The 19,767-nt window shown below is 43.8% G+C and overlaps 1 protein-coding gene across 4 annotated transcripts in view; it reads right to left on the bottom strand.

Moving 5' to 3' along the window:
• The window catches only part of LOC137366082 (cullin-9), a 413,970-nt gene that overhangs the window by 112,767 nt on the left and 281,436 nt on the right, over positions 1-19,767 (bottom strand). For all 4 annotated transcript variants that reach the window (XM_068028163.1, XM_068028162.1, XM_068028164.1 and 1 more), the window contains exons 21-22: positions 17,960-18,081; positions 16,601-16,783 (exon numbers count right to left, since the gene is read on the bottom strand). In XM_068028163.1, coding sequence (XP_067884264.1) covers positions 16,601-16,783; positions 17,960-18,081 — 305 coding nt within the window. The remainder of the gene's footprint in view (positions 1-16,600; positions 16,784-17,959; positions 18,082-19,767) is intronic.

The raw sequence follows: 19,767 nt of genomic DNA, 5'->3' as shown, positions 1-19,767 counted from the left end.
AGTGCCTGGAACTTGCTGCCAGGGGAGGTGGTGGAAGCAGATACGATAGCGACGTTTAAGAGGCATCTTGACAAATACCTGAATAGGATGGGAGTAGAGGGATACGGACCCCGGAAGTGCAGAAGGTTTTAGTTTAGGCAGGCATCAAGATCGGCGCAGGCTTGGAGACCTGTTGCTGTGCTGTACTGTTCTTTGTCCTCTGTCTCCTCCACCCTCACCTCCAATAAGCTCCAGCAGCTCATGGATGACTTTGTCACTAATATCGAGACCATCTGATAAGCTGCCTCTGCTGCATCCCTCCCTTCCACTAGCTCACCGGGCCAAACTGCCTCTAAAGGTCACTGCTGCCCTTTCTCTAATTTCTCCCCTCATGCCCTCTCTGAGCTCATCTTGGCTATGAATCCCACCTCCTGCTCCCTCAACGGTATCCCCATTAAACTGCTGACCAGCCAATTTCCCCTCCTGGTCCCCAAGCTAGCTGATATTAACGGTTCTCACTTCAGGTGCTGTCCCTCTCTTTTTCAAATCTGCTGTCATCACTCTTCTCAAAAAATTAACCCTTGACCCCGGCGTCCTTACAAACTACTCCCATCTCAAGTCCTTGAATGTGTTGTCACCTCCCAAATCCATACCCATTTTTCCTGGAACTCCATGTTTGAATGCCTTCAAGAAACCAATCAGGTTTCCACATCTGCGACAGTACCAAACCAGCTCTCAGGGAAGTTATAAATGACAACAACACAAGAAATAGGAGTTGACCATATGGCCCATCGAGCCTGCTCCGCCATTCAATACGATCACGGCTGATCTTAGGCTTCAACTCCACTTTCCCACCTGCTTGCCATATCCCTTGATTTCAAGAAACCAAAAATCTGTCTATTCCAGCCTTTATTCAACGATGGAGCAACCACAACCCTCTGGTAGAGAATTCCAAAGATTCACAACTCTGAATGAAATAATTTCTCATCTCAGTCCTAATGATCGGCCCCTTATCCTGTCTGTGACCCGTGTTTTAGATTCCCCAACCAGCGGAAACGATCTCTCAGCGTCTACCCTATCCAGCCGCTTCAGAATCTGCTATGTTTCAATGAGATCACCTCTCATTCTTCTAAACTCCAAAGAATATAGGCCCAATTTACTCAGCCTATCAAAAGACAACCCCCTCATCCCAGAGAGCAATTTAGTGAACCTTCGCTGCACTGCCTCCAATGCATGTTTATCCTTTCTTAAATGTGGAGATCAAAACTGCACACAGTACTCCAGATGCAGTCGTGAACATACGAATTAGGAGCAGGAGTAGGCCACTCGACCCCTCGAGCCTGTTCCACCATTCAATAAGCTCATGGCTGAACTGATTACTCCACATTTCCACCTAACCCCAATAACCTTTCACCCTCTTGCTCATCAAGAATCTATCTACCTCTGCCTTAAAAATATTCAAAAACTCGGCTTCTATTGCCTTTTGAATGAGAGAATTCCAAAGCTCACGATCCTCAGAGAAAAAATTTCTCATCTCTGTCTTAAATGAGCGCCCCCTTATTTTTAAATAATGACCCCCTAGTTCGAGATTCTCCCACAAGGGGAAACATCCACCCTGTCAAGACCCTCAGAATCTTATATGTTTCCATCAAGTCACCTCTGCCTCTTCTAAATTCCAGCAGATACAAGCCTAGCCTGTCCAATCTTTCCTCGCAAGACAACCCATCCATTCCAGGCTTTAGTCTAGTAAACCTTCTTTGTACTGCCTTCAATGCATTTACATCCTTCCTTAAATAAGGAGACCAGTACTGTACACAGTACTCCAGATGTGGTCTCACCAACGCCCTGTATGGCTGAAGCATAACCTCCCTACTTTTGTATTCAATTCCCCTAACGATAAACAATAACATTCTATTAGCTTTCCTAATTACTTGCTGTACCTGCATACTAACCTTTTGCAATTCATGCACTAGGACACCCAGATCCCTCTGCATCTCAGAGCTCTGCAATCTCTCACCATTTAGATAATATGCTTCTTTTTTATTCTTCCTGCCAAAAAGTGGACAATTTCACACACTTTCCTACATTATACTCCATTTGCCAGGTCTTTGACCACTCACTTAACCTATCTATATCCCTTTGTAGCCTCCTCATGTCCTCTTCACAACTTACTTTCCTATCTATCTTTGTGTTATCAGCAAATTTAGCAACCATACCTTCGGTCCCTTCATCTAAGTCATTTATATAAATTGTAAAAAGTTGAGGCCCCAGCACTAATCCCTGTGGCACACCACTTGTTACATCTTGTCAACCAGAAAATGACCCATTTATGCCTACTCTTTGTCTCCTGTTAGCTAATCAATCTTCTATCCATGCCAATATGTTACCCCCTACACCATAAGCTTTTATTTTCTGCAATAACCTTTGATGTGACATCTTATCAAATGCCTTCTGGAAATCTAAGTACAATACATCCACTAGTTCCCCTTTATCCACAGCATATGTAACTCCCTCAAAGAACTCCAGTAAATTGGTTAAACATGATTTCCCTTTCACAAAACCATGCTGACTCTACCTGATTACCTTGAATTTTTCTAAATGCCCTGCTATAACATCTTTAATAACAGCTTCTAACATTTTCCCCAAGACAGATGTTAAGCTAAGTGGCCTGTAGTTTCTGCTTTCTGTCTCCCTCCCTTTTTGAATAAAGGAGTTATGTTCGCTATTTTCCAATCTAAAGGAACCTTTCCCGAATCTAGGGAATTTTGGAAAATTAAAACGAACACATCAACGATCTCACTCGCTACTTCTTTTAGGACCCGGGGACTTGTCAGCCCGCAGCTCCAACAATTTGTTCAGTACCACTTCTCTGGTGATTGTCATTTTCTTGAGTTCCTCCCTCCCTTCCATTTCCTGAATTACAGCTAACACTGGGATGTTACTTGTATTCTCAATAGTGAAGACCGATGCAAAATACATGCTCAATTTATCTGCCATCTCCTTATTATTCATTATTAATTCTCCAGACTCACTTTTTATAGGACCAACGCTCACTTCGTTAACTCTTTTTCAAATATCTATAGAAACTCTTAACAGCTGTCTTTATATTTCTAGCTAGTTTTCTCTCATACTCTAATTTTACCTTCCTTATCAATCTTTTAGTTCTTTTTTGCTGTTTTTTTATATTCTGTCCAATCTTCTTACCTGCCTCCCATCTTTGTGCAATTATAGGCTTTTTCTTTAAGTTTGATACTATCTTTAACTGTTTTAGTTAACCACGGATGACGGATCCCACCCTTGGATTTTTTCTTTCTCGTTGAAATGTATCTATTCTCTGTATTCAGAAATATCCCCTCAAATGTCTGCCACTGCATCTCTATTGAACTATCCCTTAACCTGATTTGCCATTTCACTTTAGCTAGCTCTGCTTTCATGACCTCATAATTGCCCTATTTAAGTTTAAAATACTAGTTTTGGACCCACTCTTCTCTCCCTCAAACTGAATGTAAAATTCAATCATATTATGATCGCTTCTACCTAGCCTAGGGGTGCCTTAACTATGAGGTCATTAATTAATCCTATCTTGTTGCACAATACCAGGTCTCATTTAGGCTACCTCTGCCCATCTGATATTTCCAGTCTATATGTAGTTTAAAATTCCCCATAATTATCGCTGTACCTTTCTGACAAGCTGCCATTATTTCTTCTTTTATACCCCATCCTACAGTGTGGTTAATGTTAGGTGTCCTGTACACCACTCCCACAAGTGACTTCTTGCCTTTATGATTTCCCATCTCTACCCAAACTGCTTCTATATCCTGGTCTCCTGAACTTAGGTCATCCCTCTCTATTGCGCCAATACCATCATTAATTAACAGAGTTACCCCTCCACCTTCTCCTAGCTTCCTGGCCTTCCTAAATGCCATGTATCCTTCAATATTCAGGTCCCAATCTATGTCATCCTGCAGCCATGTCTCTGTAATGGCTATCAGATCGTACTTATTTATTTCTATTTGCGCTCTCAATTCATCAGTTTTGTTTTGAATGCTATGTGCATTCAGATAGTGACTTTAGTTGTGTCCTTTTATCATTTTTGTAACCTCTAGCCTTATCTGTTGATTTACTCTTAGATTTGTACGCTCTGTCCCTTCCTGTCAGTCAGTTTATCAATGTCTCACCAAAACCCTGCACAATTGTAGCAAGATTTCTTTATTCCTGCACTCCAATCCCCTTGCAATAAAGGCCAACATGCGATTTGCCTTCCTAATTGTTTGCTGTACCCGCATACTAACTTTATGGATTCCTTGTATGAGCACACGCAAGTCACTTTGAACAGCAACACCTACAAGTTATAAGCTACCTTACGAAAAACATTTTGCTTCTCTATTCTTACAACCAAAGTGAATAACTTCACACTTCCCTACATTATACTCCATCTTGTTGCCCACTCACTTATACCACTTTGCAGCCTTTTTGTGTCCTCCTCCTCAGCTTACCTTTCCACCTAGCATTGCATCATCAGCAAGACTACATACATTACTTTCTGTCTCTTCATTTAAGTCATTGATATAAATTGTAAATAGCTGAGGCCCCAGCACTGACCCCTGCAGCACTCCACTATTCACTGCCTGCCAACTTGAAAATGCCCCGTTTAAGCCAATCCTCTATCCATGTTACGATATTACCCCCAACTCCATAAGCCCTTATTTTGCCCATTAACCTTTTGTGTGACACCTTATCGAATGCCTTTTGGAAATCCAGGTATACTGCATCTACTGGTTCCTCTTTACTGGTCAAAAAACTAAAATTCGTCAAACAGAATTTCGCTTTAATAAAACCATGTTGACTTGTTCTAATCATACTATACTTTTCTAAGTGTATTATTAAGACTTCCTTAATAATTTCCAGCATTTTCCCAACGACTGATGTTAGGCTAACTGGCCTATAGTTCACCATTTTCTTTCTCCCCACTTTCTTGAAAAGCAGTGTAACATTTGCCAACTTCAAACTGCTGGGACCATTCCCGAATCTAAGGAATTTTGGAAAATCATAGCTGGCGCATCAACTATTTCTGCAACTCCTTCTTTTACAATCCTAGGCTGTAGGCCATCAGGTCCCAGGGATTTGTTGGATTTTAGTCCCTTAAGTTTCTCCAATACTTTTTCTGCTGATATTAATTTTCTTAATTTCCTCATTCTTTTTAGCCCCTAGATTACTGTCTATTTCTGGTATGGAACTTATGTCTTCTACTGTGAAGACAGACACAAAATATTAGTTCAATGCCTCTGTCATTTCCTTATTCCCCATGATAATTTCTCCTGTCTCCGCTTCTAAGAGACCAATGTTTACTTTAGCTACTCTCTTCCTTTTTATATACTTATAAAAGCTCTTAAAATCTGTTTTGATACTTTTGGCTAGTTTACTCATTCTATTTTTTCCCCTTTTTAATCAACGTTTTGGTGGCCCTTCGCTGGTTTCTACAACACTCCCAATCCTCAGACTTGCTACTCTTTTTTGCAACATCGTAAGCCTCCTCTTTTAATCTAATACTATCCTGAACTTCACGGTGAGCCACGGATGGGTCTTTATAGCTGAGTTTTTGTTTTTCAAAGGCATGTATTTTTGTTAAACATTTTAAATAGTTTCTACAAATGTTTCCCACTATTCATTTACTGACATACTTTTTAGTCTATTTAACTTTAGCCAGTTCTCCCCTCATAACTATGTAATTGACTTTAAGATTCATGTGTGTGATTGAAGCACGTCACTTTCAAACTTAACATGGAATTCGATGGAATTATGATCACTATTTCCCAGTGGATTTATTTTATTACTATGACTACTAATTAACCCTGCTTCATTGCACAATACAAGATCTAACATAGCTTTATCCTTAGTCGGTTCCACAAGGTATTGCTCCAAGAAACTGTCACAAAGACATTCTCATCTTCTAGACCGCTCTTGCCAATTTCACTGTCCCAGTCGATATGAAGATTAAAAGTACCCCATAACTATTACATTGCCTTTGTTACAAGCTCCAATAATTTCTTGTTTAATGCTCTGTCCAATGGTATAACTACTGTTAGGTGGCCGAAAAACTACTCCCACTAGTGTTTTCTGATTCTTGCTATTTCTAATTTCCACTCACACAGACTCAACATCATGATCTTCTGAGGCCAGATCCTTTATCACTAATGTCCTTGTCATCCTTTACCATCAGGGCTACCCCTCTTTGTCATTCTGTCTGTCTTTCCAAAATAGTGTACACCCTGGAATATTTATTTCCCAACCTTGTAATCGTGTCTCTGTAATGACGATTATATCTAAATAATTTGCCTCTATTTGTGCCACTAGTTCATCTAACTTACTGCAGATGCTTTGTGCATTCAGATAAAGAAACTTTCATTTTTTTTTGTTGCTGAAAATAGAGACATGTTGCCGAAGCTTCTCGTCTTGCACTCATCAGGACAATCTGAAAGAATAACCAATGTAAGGAAAAACAACAACTTTATACTGTATGAGGAGAGTGCTGATTGGTTGGCAAGCTCTGACTGATAGAGGTGTTGTCATGGAGAATGCATCAGTTTACGGTGACTGACAAGAAAGGACATGTTGATTGGTGGATCGTATCAAACATGTCCTTTCCACTGTTCACAAAGGGCAAGGTACAGGCCGTACCCAACCAGCCCGTGTTTGCAAAACTCAAAACACAATGTCCAACATTAGATGTGATTCCGCGATTGGACAAATTTGCTAAATAATCCTCAGTGTGCTAAGAGTTACACTGACAACCAATTTGCGCATACTGGAAGTTACATATATTAATACACAGGGGCCTGTTCTTTGCAGACAGAAAGAATATGTACACCACATCTTGCGCCTGTTTCAGCTAAACAAAATAAGTGACAGCCATTTGCTGGTTCATTCCTCAGGGCAATGCCTTGACCAATCCCGAGTCAAGCGGCCTGGTTTAAATTTCAAACAAAGCTTGGCAGTCATCGTAAACTGGCACATTCTCCATGGCAACGCCTCTAAAAATCAGAGTTCACTTGCCAATCAATCAGCACTCTCTTCTCATACAGTATGAAGTTGTTGTTTTCCCTTACATTGGTATTCTTGTAGATTGTCCTGATGAATGCAATATGAAAAGCTTCGACAACATGTCTCTATTTTCAGCAATACTCAAGTCCTGTACTACCAAGCGACTTTTTTTTCAACTTTTATTCCCTGCAATGACCTTATTCTTGATGAATAATTTTTGTAAAACTCTCTGTCCCTTCCTATCCCATTCTGCTTGTCTTTACCTACAACCCTATACTGTTCCGATGCCTCAACCTTTCTCTTTGGATTTCTAAATCTCCCTTCACCCGAAACACCCCCCCCCGGCAACCCCGTTAATTAAAAGCCCTGTTCACAGCCCGAATTCTATGACTGGCCAGGGCACTGGTCCCAGCCCCATTTAAGTGGAGCACATTTCAGTGGAATAGCTCACTCTTCCCGGAGTACTGATACCAGTGCCCCATGAATCAAAACCCCTTCTTCCCACACCATTCTTTGAGCCACGTGTTTAATTCTCTAACCTGTTTGACCCTATGCAAATTGTCGGACGGCTCAGGTAACAACCCAGTTCCGCGTTTTAATTTGGATACTAAATCCTCAAATGGTCTTAGCGGATCATTTCTGGTTCTACCTATGTCGTTGGTTCCCACGTGGACAAACAACTGCATCCTCCCCCTCCCATCCCAAGTTCCTCTCCAGCCGTGAGGAGATGTCCTTAACCCTGGCACTGGGCAGGCAATACAACCTGTCACGGCTGCAGAGAACAGTAACTATCCCCGTCTATACTGTCTCCCATCAATACCACATTCCTCTTGGCTCCCCCCACTTGAACAGCATCCTTCACCATGGTTCCATGGTCAGTCGGCTCATCCACCTTGAAGTCCTTCTCCTCATCCACACAGGTAGCAAGCATCTCATACCTGTTGGATAAAGTCAGGGCTAAGGCTCCTTCATCACTACATGCTGATTCCCCATAGCTGCCTGACTTGCAGTCATACGCTCCTGTCCCTGACCATTGGCCACCTCAGTTCTGCCTAACCTAAGTGGTGTGACCATTTCCTGGAACAAAGTGTTCAGGTAGCTTTTCCCCTCCCTGATGCATCGCAGTATCTGCATTTCGGCCTCCAGCTCAATGACTCTGAGCCAAGGTTCCTCAGGCCGCAGACATGTTTGTTCTGGATCACACCCGATGTGACTGTGACAAAGATAAACTAAACCTCCTTCTCCTTTTTGACCTACTTGGTGTCTTGGACACGGCTGACCACACTCTCCTCCTCCAATGCCTCTCCACTATGGTGGAACTGCTCTCACCTGATTCTATTTTTATCTCTATGACCACAGCCAGAGCATCACTTGCAGTGGCTTCTCTTTCCACTCCCATACCGTTACCTCTGGTGTCCCTAAGGAACTTGGCTCCTTAGCTCCCTCCAAATTTCTCATCCTCATGCTGCTCCTCAACATAATCACTCAAAAGCAGAGTGTTAATTTTCAAATGTATGCTGGCAACACCCAGCTCTACCTCACCACCACCTCTCTCGATCCCTCCACTGTTGCTAAATTATCAGACTGCTTATTCGACATCCAGAACTGGATGACCAGAAATTTCCTCCAACTAAATATTGGGAAGACCGAAGCCACTTTCTTCGAACCTCGCTCCAAACTACATTTCCTAGCTACCGACTTCATCTCTCTTTCCCTGCCCAAGACTAAACTAAACTTTTTGCAACCTTGGTGTCACGTCTGATCCTGAGATCACATATCCTCGCCATCACTAACACTGCCTATTTCCACCTCTGTAGATTGTCTGACTTCACTCCTGCCTCAGTCCAACTGCTACTAAGACTCTCGCTCATGCTTCTGTTACCTCTAGACATGACTATTCCAATGCACTCCAGGCCTGTCTCGCAAATTCTACCGTCTATAAACTTGAGGTCATACAAAACTCTGCTGCCCATGTCCTTACTTGAACCAAGCCCTGTTCACCTATCACCCTTGTGCTTGCTGACCTACAAGCAAATCTTTGACTTTAAAATTCTCATCCTTGTTTTCAGATCCCTCCATGGCCTCCCCCCTTCTTATCTCTGTAATCTCTTCAGCTCCACAACCCTCAGAGATATCTGCGCTTATCTAATTTTGGCCACTTGAGCATCCCCAATTTTAATTGCTCCAACATTGGTGGCCATGCCTTCAGCTGCCTAGACCCTAAGCTCTGGAATTCCCTCCATAAACTTCTCCCTCTCTTTCTTCCTTTAAGATGTTCCTTAAAACATACCTTTCACCAAGCTTTTAGCCATCTGCCCCAGTATCACCTTATGTGGCTCAGTATCTAATTTTGCCTACTAACGCCCCTGTGAAGCACCTTGGGACATTTTATGACAAAGATGCTATATAAATACAAATTGTTGTTTGTTACCTACTGATTTGACGATTCAATATTCTCCTGGCTGGCCTCCTTCCTTCCATAAACCTGGGCTGATCAAAAAAATCTGCTGCATGTCTCCTACACTATACAACTATTATCTGCACTTGCTCCCCTACCTTGGTGCTCAGTCCAACAATGCCTCCAATGCTCACGTCTAGATCTCTTCAAGGCCTCACCTTCCCATATTTCTATAATCTTCCTGAGCCCTATAATTCCACCCCAGAACTCTGTGTTCTTCTGACTCTGGCTTCTTGTGCATGACCCACACGCTTCGCACCACCATTGGCAGCCACATCTTCTGCTATCCAGGCCCCATGCTCAGGAATTCCCTCCCGAAAGCGCTCATTCTCTTCAATTCTCTAAGAACCTCCTTAAAACTCATCTCTTCAACCAAACTTTTAGCCATCCCTCCTAATATTTCTCTCTTTAATTCAACCTCTAAAGCACCTTTGGGTGTTTTTCTGTGAAAGGTGTTTTATAAATGTACATTATGAAATAAGATGTAAAACCTTTTATTTAGCCATTCTAAATCTATTTCTAAGTGAAAACAAGCTCACAGTGGTTTTAAAAAAACTACCCGCCCATTTAGCAGTCCAGCAATTCTGCTCAGAAATGTGGAAAATAATGGAGACATAAATCAGTACTAACAGGAATAGAATAAGAGAGCAAATATTACAAAAATATACCGATTGAACTATTAACATGTAATTCCATTGCCTGTTTCATGAGGACTCAATTCTAAAGTTATCACCAGGAGGTGCAGTACCTTTGCACTGGTACAGCACAAAGTAGATAACAGAGGGGCAGCTCCTTCCACTCACACACATCAGGCTAATGGCAGCTTGGCAAGGCAGATTGAGAGAACATTTAACACCTCTTCAGGATACTTAAGCTGCCGTTTCAAATTTTGCAAAGGCAGCCTTGAGGGTGAGCTCAGAGTTTAATTGGGACAGTTTCTTCGAACAATGCATTGTAGAACCAACCAGGGAACAGGCTATTTTCGAACTGGTAATGTGGAATCCGACAGGATTAATGCTCTTAAAGTAAAGGATCCTCTAGAGAAATGTGATCAGAACATGATAAAATTACACATTCAGCTTGAGGGAGAGAAATTTGAGTCTGAAACCAGTAAGTTAAATAAAGGCAAGACAGAGTTGGCTAAAGTGGATTGGGAAAATAGATTAAAATGTAAGACAGTGTATAAACAGTGGCAGACATTTAAGGAGATATTTCATAACTCTCAACAAAGATATATTCCATTGAGAAAGACTCTACGAGAAGGATGCACTATCCGTGGCTCACAAATGAAGTTAAGGGTAGTATCAAAATGAAAGAAAAGGTTTATAACACTGCAAAGATTAGTGGTAGGCCAGAAGATAGGAAAATTTTAGAAACCAGCAAAGGATGACTAAAACAAAGGGAGAAAATAGATTATGAGAGTAAACTAGCAAGAAATACTAAAAACAGACTGTAATAGCTTCTTTTTTTTTTATTCATTCATGGGATGTGGGCGTCACTGGCCAGGCCAGCATTTATTGCCAATCTCTAATTGCCCTTGAGAAGGTGGTGGTGAGCTGCCTTCTTGAACCGCTGCAGTCCATTTGGGGAAGGTATACCCACAGTGCTGTTAGGAAGGGAGTTCCAGGATTTTGACCCAGTGACAGTGAAGGAACGGCGATATAGTTCCAAGTCAGGATGATGTGGGACTTGGAGGGGAACTTGCAGGTGGTGGTGTTCCCATGTATTTGCTGCCCTTGTCCTTCTAGTTGGTAGAAGTCGCGGGTTTGGAAGCTGCTGTCTAAGGAGCCTTGGTGCATTGCTGCAGTGCATCCTGTAGATGGTACACACTGCTGCCACTGTGTGTCAGTGGTGGAGGGAGTGAATGTTTGTAGATGGGGTGCCAATCAAGTGCGCTGCTTTGTCCTGGATGTTGTCGAGCTTCTTGAGTGTTGTTGGAGCTGCACCCATCCAGGCAAGTGGAGAGTATTCCATCACACTCCTGACTTGTGCTTTGTAGGTGGTGGACAGGCTTTGGGGAGTCAGGAGGTGAGTTACTCACCGCAGGATTCCTAGCCTCTGACCTGCTCTTGTAGCCACGGTATCTAGATGGCTACTCCAGTTCAGTTTCTGGTCAATGGTAGCCCCTAGAATGTTGATGGTGGGGGATTCAGCGATGGTAATGCCATTGAATGTCAAGGGCGATGGTTAGATTCTCTCTTGTTGGAGATGGTCATTGCCGGGCACTTGTGTGGCGCGAATGTTACTTGCCACTTATCAGCCCAAGCCTGGATATTGTCCAGGTCTTGTTGCATTTCTACAGGGACTGCTTCAGTATCTGAGGAGTCACGAATGGTGCTGAACATTGTGCAATCATCAGTGAACATCCCCACTTCTGACCTTATGATTGAAGGAAGGTCATTGATGAAGCAGCTGAAGATGGTTGGGCCTAGGACACTACTCTGAGGAACTCCTGCAGTGATGTCCTGGAGCTCAGATGATTGACCTCCAACAACCACAACCATCTTCCTTTGCGGTAGGTATGACTCCAGCCAGCGGAGGGCTTTCCCCCCCCGATTCCCATTGACCTCAGTTTTGCTAGGGCTCCTTGATGCCATACTCTGTCAAATGCTGCCTTGATGTCAAGGGCAGTCACTCTCACCTCACCTCGAGTTCAGCTCTTTTGTCCATGTTTGAACCAAGGCTGTAATGAGGTCAGGAGCTGAGTGGCCCTGGCGGAACCAAAACTGAGCGTCACTGAGCAGGTTATTGCGAAGCAAGTGCCGCTTGATGGCACTGTTGATGACACCTTCCATCACTTCACTGATGATTGAGAGTAGGCTGATGGGGTGGTAATTGACCGGATTGGACTGGTCCTGCTTTTTGTGTACAGGACATACCTGGGCAATTTTCCACATTGCAGGGTAGATGCCAGTGTTGTAGCTGTACTGGAACAGCTTGGCTAGGGGCGCAGCAAGTTCTGGAGCACAGATCTTCAGTACTATTGCCAGAATATTGTCAGGGCCCGTGGCTTTTGCAGTATCCAGTGCCTTCAGTCGTTTCTTGATATCACGCGGAGTGAATCGAATTGGCTGAAGTCTGGCATCTGTGATGCTGGGGACTTCAGGAGGAGGCCGAGATGGATCATCAACTCGGCACTTCTGGCTGAAGATTGTTGCAAATGCTTCAGCCTTATCTTTCGCACTGATGTGCTGGGCTTCCCCCATCATTGAGGATGGGGATAATAAAAACAAGAAACAAGAAATCAGTTCCGATGAAGGGTCACTGTCCCGAAACGTTAACTCAGCTTCTCTTTCCACAGATGCTGCCCGACCTGCTGAGTGGTTCCAGCATTTCTTGCTTTTATTTCAGATTTCTAGCATCTGCAGTATTTTGCTTTTATTGAGGATTGGGATATTTGTGGAACCACCTCCTCCAGTTAGTTGCTTACTTGTCCACCACCATTCACGACTGGATGTGGCAGGACTGCAGAGCTTCGATCTGATCCGTTGCTTATGGGATTGCTTAGCTCTGTCTATCGCATGCTGCTTACGCAGTTTGGCTTGCAGACTGTCCTGTGTTGTAGCTCCACCAGGTTGACACCTCATTTTGAGGTATGCCTGGTGCTGCTCCTGGCATGCCCTCCTGCACTCTTCACTGAACCAGGCTTGGTCTCCCAGCTTGATAGTAATGGTAGAGTGGGGGATATGCCGGGCCATGAGGTTACAGATTGTGGTTGAGTACAATTCTGCTGCTGCTGATGGCCCACAGCGCCTCACGGATGATCAGCTTTGCATAGCTAGATCTGTTCGAAACCTATCCCATTTAGCACAGTGATAGTGCCACACAACACAACGGACGGTATCCTCAATGTGAAGGCGGGACTTCGTCTCCACAAGGACTGTGCGGTGGTCACTCCTACCAATACAGTCATGGACAGAAGCATCTGCAGCAGGCAGATTGGTGAGGACAAGGTCAAGTATGTTTTTCCCTCTTATTGGTTCCCCCACCACCTGCCGCAGACCCAGTCTAGCAGCTATGTCCTTTAGGACTCGGCCAGTTCAGTCAGTAGTGGTGCTGCCGAGCCACTCTTGGTGATGGACGTTGAAGTCCCCCACCCAGAGTACATTTTGTGCCCTTGCCACCCCTCAGTGATTCCTCCAAGTGGTGTTCAACATGGTGGAGTACTGAGTCATCAGCTGAGGAAGGGCGGTAGGTGGTAATCAGTAGGAGGTTACCTTGCCCATATTTGACCTGATGCCATGAGACTTCATGGGGTCCGGAGTCGATCTTGAGGACTGCCAGGGCAACTCCCTCCCTACTATATACCACTGTCTCGCCACCTCTGGTGGGTCTGTCCTGCCGGTGGGACAGGACATACCCGGGGATGGTGTTGGCAGTGTCTGGGACATTGTCTGTAAGGTATGATTCCGTGAGTATGACTATGTCAGGCTGTTGCTTGGCTAGTCTGTGGGACAGCTCTCCCAATTTGGCACAAGCCCCCAGATGTTAGTAAGGAGGACTTTGCAGGGTCGATAGGGCTGGGTTTGCCGTTATCGTTTCCGGTGCCTAGGTCGATGTCTGGTGGTCCGTCCGGTTTCATTCCTTTTTATTGACTTTCTAGCAGTTAGATACAACTGAGTGGCTTGCTAGGCCATTTCAGAGGGCATGTAAGAGTCAATCACATTGCTGTGGGTCTGGAGTCACATGTAGGCCAGACCAGGTAAGGACAGCAGATATCCTTCCCTAAAGGACATTAGTGAACCAGATGGGTTTTGACAACAATTGACAATGGTTTCCTGGCCATCATTAGACTAGCTTTTTAATTCCAGATTTATTAAATTCAAATTCCACCTTCTGCTGTGGTGGGATTCGAACCCATGTCCCCAGAGAGATACCCTGGGTCTCTGGGTTACTAGTCCAGTGATAATACCACTACGCCACTGCCTACCCTACAAGTATACAAACAGGCGTACAGTAGCAAAAATAAATGTTGCCCCTTCGAGGTTGAGACTAGGGAATTAATCATGGGAAAAAAGGAAACTGAGACTTTGAACAAATATTGCGCATCTGTCTTCATGGTGGAAGACACAAAAAGCATCCCAATATTAGAAGGAAATCAAGGGGCAAAAGGGAGGGAGGAACTTAACACAATTACCACTCGAGAAAAATTACTCAGAAAACTATTGGAAGTAAAGGCTGACAAGTCTCCTGGGCCTGATGGCCTACATCCTAGGGTCTTAAAAAAAGTGGCTGCAGAGATCGTGGACACGTTGGTTGTAAGCTTCCAAAATACTCTAGATTCTGGAAAGGTCCCAGAGGATTGGAAAACTGCAAATGTAACGCTCCTATATTCAAGAAAGGACAGACACAGAAAGCAGGAAACTACAGGCCAATTAGCTTAACATCTGTCCTTGGAAAAATGCTGGAATCCATTATAAGGAAGTAGTAGCAGGACATTTAGAAAATCATAATACAATCAAGCAGAGTTAACATGGGTTTATGAATGGGAAATTGTGTTTGACACATTTCAAGTTCGTTCAGGATGTAACAAGCACGGTGGACAAATGGGAACCAGTAGATGTAGTGTTTTTGGATTTCTAAAAGGCATTCAATAAGGTGCCACATTAAAAGTTACTGCACAAAATAAGAGCTCATGGCAGTGGGGGCAATATATTAGCATTGATAGAGGATTGGCTAACTAACAGGAAACAGAGAGTCAGAATAAATGAGTCATTTTCAGGTTGGAAAACTGTAACTACTGGGATGCAACAGGGATCAGTGCTGAGGCCTAACTACTTACAATCTATATTAATGACTTGGATGAAGGAACCGAATGTCTGGTAGCGAAATTTGTGAATGATAGAAGATAGGTGGGAAAGCAAGTTGTAAGGACACACAAAGAGTTTGCAAAGGGATAATATAGGTTAAATGAGTGGACAAAAATTTAGCAGGAGTATAATGTAGGAAAATGTGAGGTTGTCCACTTTAGTAGGAAGAATAGAAAAGCTAAACATTTAAATGGAGAGAGACTACAGAATGTGGAGTACAGAGGGATCTGGGTGTTCTCATACATGAAGCACAAAGTTCACACGCACGTACAGCAAGAAATTAGGTTAGGCAAATGGAATGTTGGCCTTTATTGCAAGGGAGTGGGAACATAAAAGTAGAGACGTCTTGCTACAACTGTACAGGGTATTGGTGAGACCACACCTAGAGTATTACGTACAGTTTTGGTCTCCTTAGGAGGGATATCCTTGCACTGGAGGCAGTTCAAAGAAGGTTCACTGGGCTAATTCCTGGCATGAAGGGGTTGTCTTATGAGGCAAGGTTGAGCACATTGGGCCTTTACTCAATAGAGCTTGAAGAATGAGAGGTGATCTCAGATTCTGAGTGGGCTTGACAGGGTAGATGCTGAAAGGTTGCTTCTTGTGGTGAATCTAGAACTAGGGGTGCATAGTTTCAGAATAAGGGATCGCCCATTTAAGATGGAGACAAGGAGAGATTTCTTGAGGGTCATGAATTTTTGGAATTCTCTACCCCAGCGAGCAGTGGAAGTTGAGTGGTTGAATATCTTCCAGGCTGAGTTAGACAGATTTTTGATCTACAAGGGAGTCAAGGGTTATGGCAGGCAGGCAGAAAAGTAGAGTTGAGGCCAAGATCAGATCAGCCATGATCTTAATGAATGGCAGAGCAGGCTCGAGGGGCTGAATGGCCTACTCCTGCTCTTAAGTTACAAACATACGAGCATATGAATTAGGAATGTACAAATTAGGAGCAGGAGTAGGCCACTCGGCCCCTCAAACCTGCTCCGTCATTCAACAAGATCATGGCTGATCTGACTGAACCTCAACACCACATTCCCGCCTCCCCCGATAACCTTTCACCCCTTTGCTGATCAAGAATCTATCTACCTCTGCCTTAAAAATATTCAAAGACTCAGCTTCCACTGTCTTTTGAGCAAGAGAGTTCCAAAGACTCATGACCGACCCTTTGAGAAAAAGATTTCTCCTCATCTCTGTAGTTGTATTTCTGCTTATACCCAGAACCTGGATATCATGCAGCTTGTGGCAATGTGAGAAGAGCAAGCTGTAGCTGTAATTGCTCAATGGTGAACTATGAAAGTGTGAGAAGGTCGCTTACGTGCATGGCAGTGAGGTGGGATAGCTGGAGGAGTGCGGCTGAGAAGCCCTTGCGCAGTGCTAATACAAAGGCCGTCTGCTGCCCAAACAGCTCCTCCATGGCATTCTTCAACTTCAGGTACATGTCTCTGTAGCGTTCAACAAAATCAGGAGAATTCCACGCTCCATCCAGGAATCGTTTTACCTAACGGGATGAAACACAGTCAGAAACAAACAATGAAAATAATATGACCCATTTTATGTTACTTTATAGTGAATTTTAATACTGCAGTGCCATAACTCTGCCTTGAGAGGCTGATAGTGTTTAAGGCACACATTCGAGGTGTGGGTTCAATTAAAATACAACTACATAACCTTTCAGCAACTGAGAACTCAAATATTAACAGTTTCACCAATCTCCCAATATTACAAAATGAATTAAAGCACTGCTCCATTCCACAGGTTATTGATTATGAGGTGGTGAATTTCACCAGCATTTCATGTTTTACTTTTCAATTCACCAATGATTAACTGATGGGTATTCTTCCCCTCATCTGGTGGGGTGGGATGGTACTCGAGTGACAAAACTGTTTGCATACACATCTCCCATGTTCTATGTTAAGGTGGAGTAAAAGCTTCATTGTCCTTCCTGTGAGCATATCACATCAGCCCAGTTCAGTGTGTAGCAAAGTCACCTGAGTCAGGTGGTCATGGGTTTAAGCCCCATGATAGGCTAACAATGCAGTGCGGGATTGCCAGAATTACCCCTCTTCAAATTAGACATGAAACCAAGTATCTGCTCCAGGGCTTCAGGTGATGATAACAATTGTAGGGCATTTGTTCAAAGAGCATTGCATTCTTGACAACAATCCTTCTTCAACTAACTCTGCCAAAAAGTAACTGTGGACATTGCCTCATTACTTTTTGAGAGATCTGCTGCATGCAAATGGCACTTCAGAGTAATTCAAAGGATATGAAGGGCAATGAGAAGTACCTGCAAGATATGGAAAGTGTTCTATCAATGAAAGTCTTTCTCCCATGATGTTACAACATCAGTCCCAGCATACTCATACTTTCACTGTCACAGCAACAGACTGAAATCAAGCCCAGGTTTAGTGGTCCACAAGTACCTTTACTACAGATAAGCAAACTTCTGGCAGTTAGAACCCAATTGTGACAGAGTTTGTATTCCATGAATTGCTGGGAGAATGCTGGTGAAATCGGACTGCAGCTCACGTCACTAAGTCCCTCCCTTCCTTATTCTGCCCTCTTTATTCAATACCAGTTTTCCAATGCCCACGTTTACAGTTCCTTGATTAGAGAGCCACTTTTCTGCCCTGACATGAGCACTATTTGAGCTCATGGAGTACATCAGCCTTACCTGTTGTTGTACTACTCCATGCCAGCACTGTGCTATCCCAGAGATGCTGCTGGGCTTGCTCACCATCTGCCCTTTCACAGTCCCAGAGCTGCTGCTGCTGTCTTTTGATTTGTTTTTGCCATCTGCAAAACACACACACATACATTTACACGACTCTGTCTACTCCAGCTGATTTTCTACTCATTTTCAAATCCCTTTGCAACTGTAATCCTTTTTCTAAGAGACTCACTCTACAGAAGTTCAAGGAAACAAGACCTTTCCCATCCCACACTAATCCATTCGAACCCCTTACTACACAGAACGTTTGATCTCAGCCAGGCTTTCCCCACCAGGTCACTCGAGTATACTTAGTAAACTGTAAGAAGCAATATTTGTGGAACTCTAAAAGCTAGAAGACCATCCACCACATAGAATCATAGAAATTTACAGCATGGAAAGAGGCCATTCAGCTTATTGTGCCTACGCCGGCCAACAGGTAGCCATCCAGCCTAATTCCACCTTCCAACTCGTGGCCCGTAGCCTTATAGGTTACCCCATCCTGAAATCAGAATGTCTGTAGCTTAACAACACAATCAACATCAGGGAAAGCAAAGAAAGTTTGTGCCCTGCTCAAAGTTCAATCAACGGTACTTTGGAGTGGAAAAGGGTTTATCAGAACTAATTAACCCAAGAAGTAGCAGCATGCTGCGTAATGAACTTACAAGCTAGTTAAACAATTGTTGTAATAATTACTAATAACTAAAGAGAAATCACAGGAATTATAGACACTCAGACTCAGCACAGCATCATTATAGTGCATTATAAAGGCCCAAGTCATTCTCCAATTCAAGATTCAAACCAGAGAGCATATCCTTCCTCATTCTATCTTCTCTTCATTGCGCTGCTCCTGTTTAAGGAGAGCTGCATGCTCTGCCAAAAGACAGCTAAGACGCCATATTTTGCATTCCTTCTCCCTGCCTCCAGAAGCTTGTTTGAAATAGAAAACTCAGTGCAGGCGACTTAATCAACACTGAGTACTCAAACTGCACATCTGACTGCTTGTTAAAATTGTTTCCACCCCTCGCCCCACAGGAGAATTCCATAGAGCCTACAACACAGGAACAGGCCACTCGGCTAACTGTGATCAAGATGCAGGACATTAGTGCTGAGGAATGGAACGCCTCCAAATTTAGACACCTTGGACTGAATCTTTTAGGCCCTGATGAGGGTGAACACAGAGTTAGACAGGTGCAGAAATTCACCCCGATGGGCAGCATGCCAGTTCCCCAGCTCCATCCCGCCCCAGGGCCATTTTCCTGGAGGCGGGATGTACCAGGGAAAGGGGAAGCAGCAATTGAGCCACTTAAAGGTCTATAAAGGTCTACTGTGGAAGGCCAACTGGAATTTTCCAGTCGGCCTCCTGATCCCCGGAGGCATTGGGGAACAGTGTAGCCTGGAGGCTGCATCCTGGTGGCAGACCAGAGGGGACCAGCACTTCAGACAGCCTTAGAGGCTCTCCCTGCCTGGCTTCAGCTGTAGCTGCAGGCCACACTGTAGAGGGCTCCTCCTCCACATTGGTGGCCAAGCTGCTGAGGCCATTTTTTGATTTTAAAGTTTTAAAAAAGGGGGTCTTCATCTCATGGCACCCTCTCTCACTTACCTGGAAAGGCCAGCTCCTGCTTCTTCAGGGCAGCAGGGCCTTCTCGTGGCTCTCTAGCTTCAAGAGCCTGCGCACCATCCTTAAATGGATGGCAAGCTTACCTTCTGGCCACTAACTGGCCAATTCAGGGAAAATCACAGCCCAGTAACTGTTCCCCATACAATACAGG

This window comes from Heterodontus francisci, chromosome 3, assembly GCF_036365525.1.
Source record: "Heterodontus francisci isolate sHetFra1 chromosome 3, sHetFra1.hap1, whole genome shotgun sequence".
Lineage (NCBI taxonomy): Eukaryota > Metazoa > Chordata > Chondrichthyes > Heterodontiformes > Heterodontidae > Heterodontus > Heterodontus francisci.
This window is presented reverse-complemented; position numbering and strand designations above follow the sequence as displayed.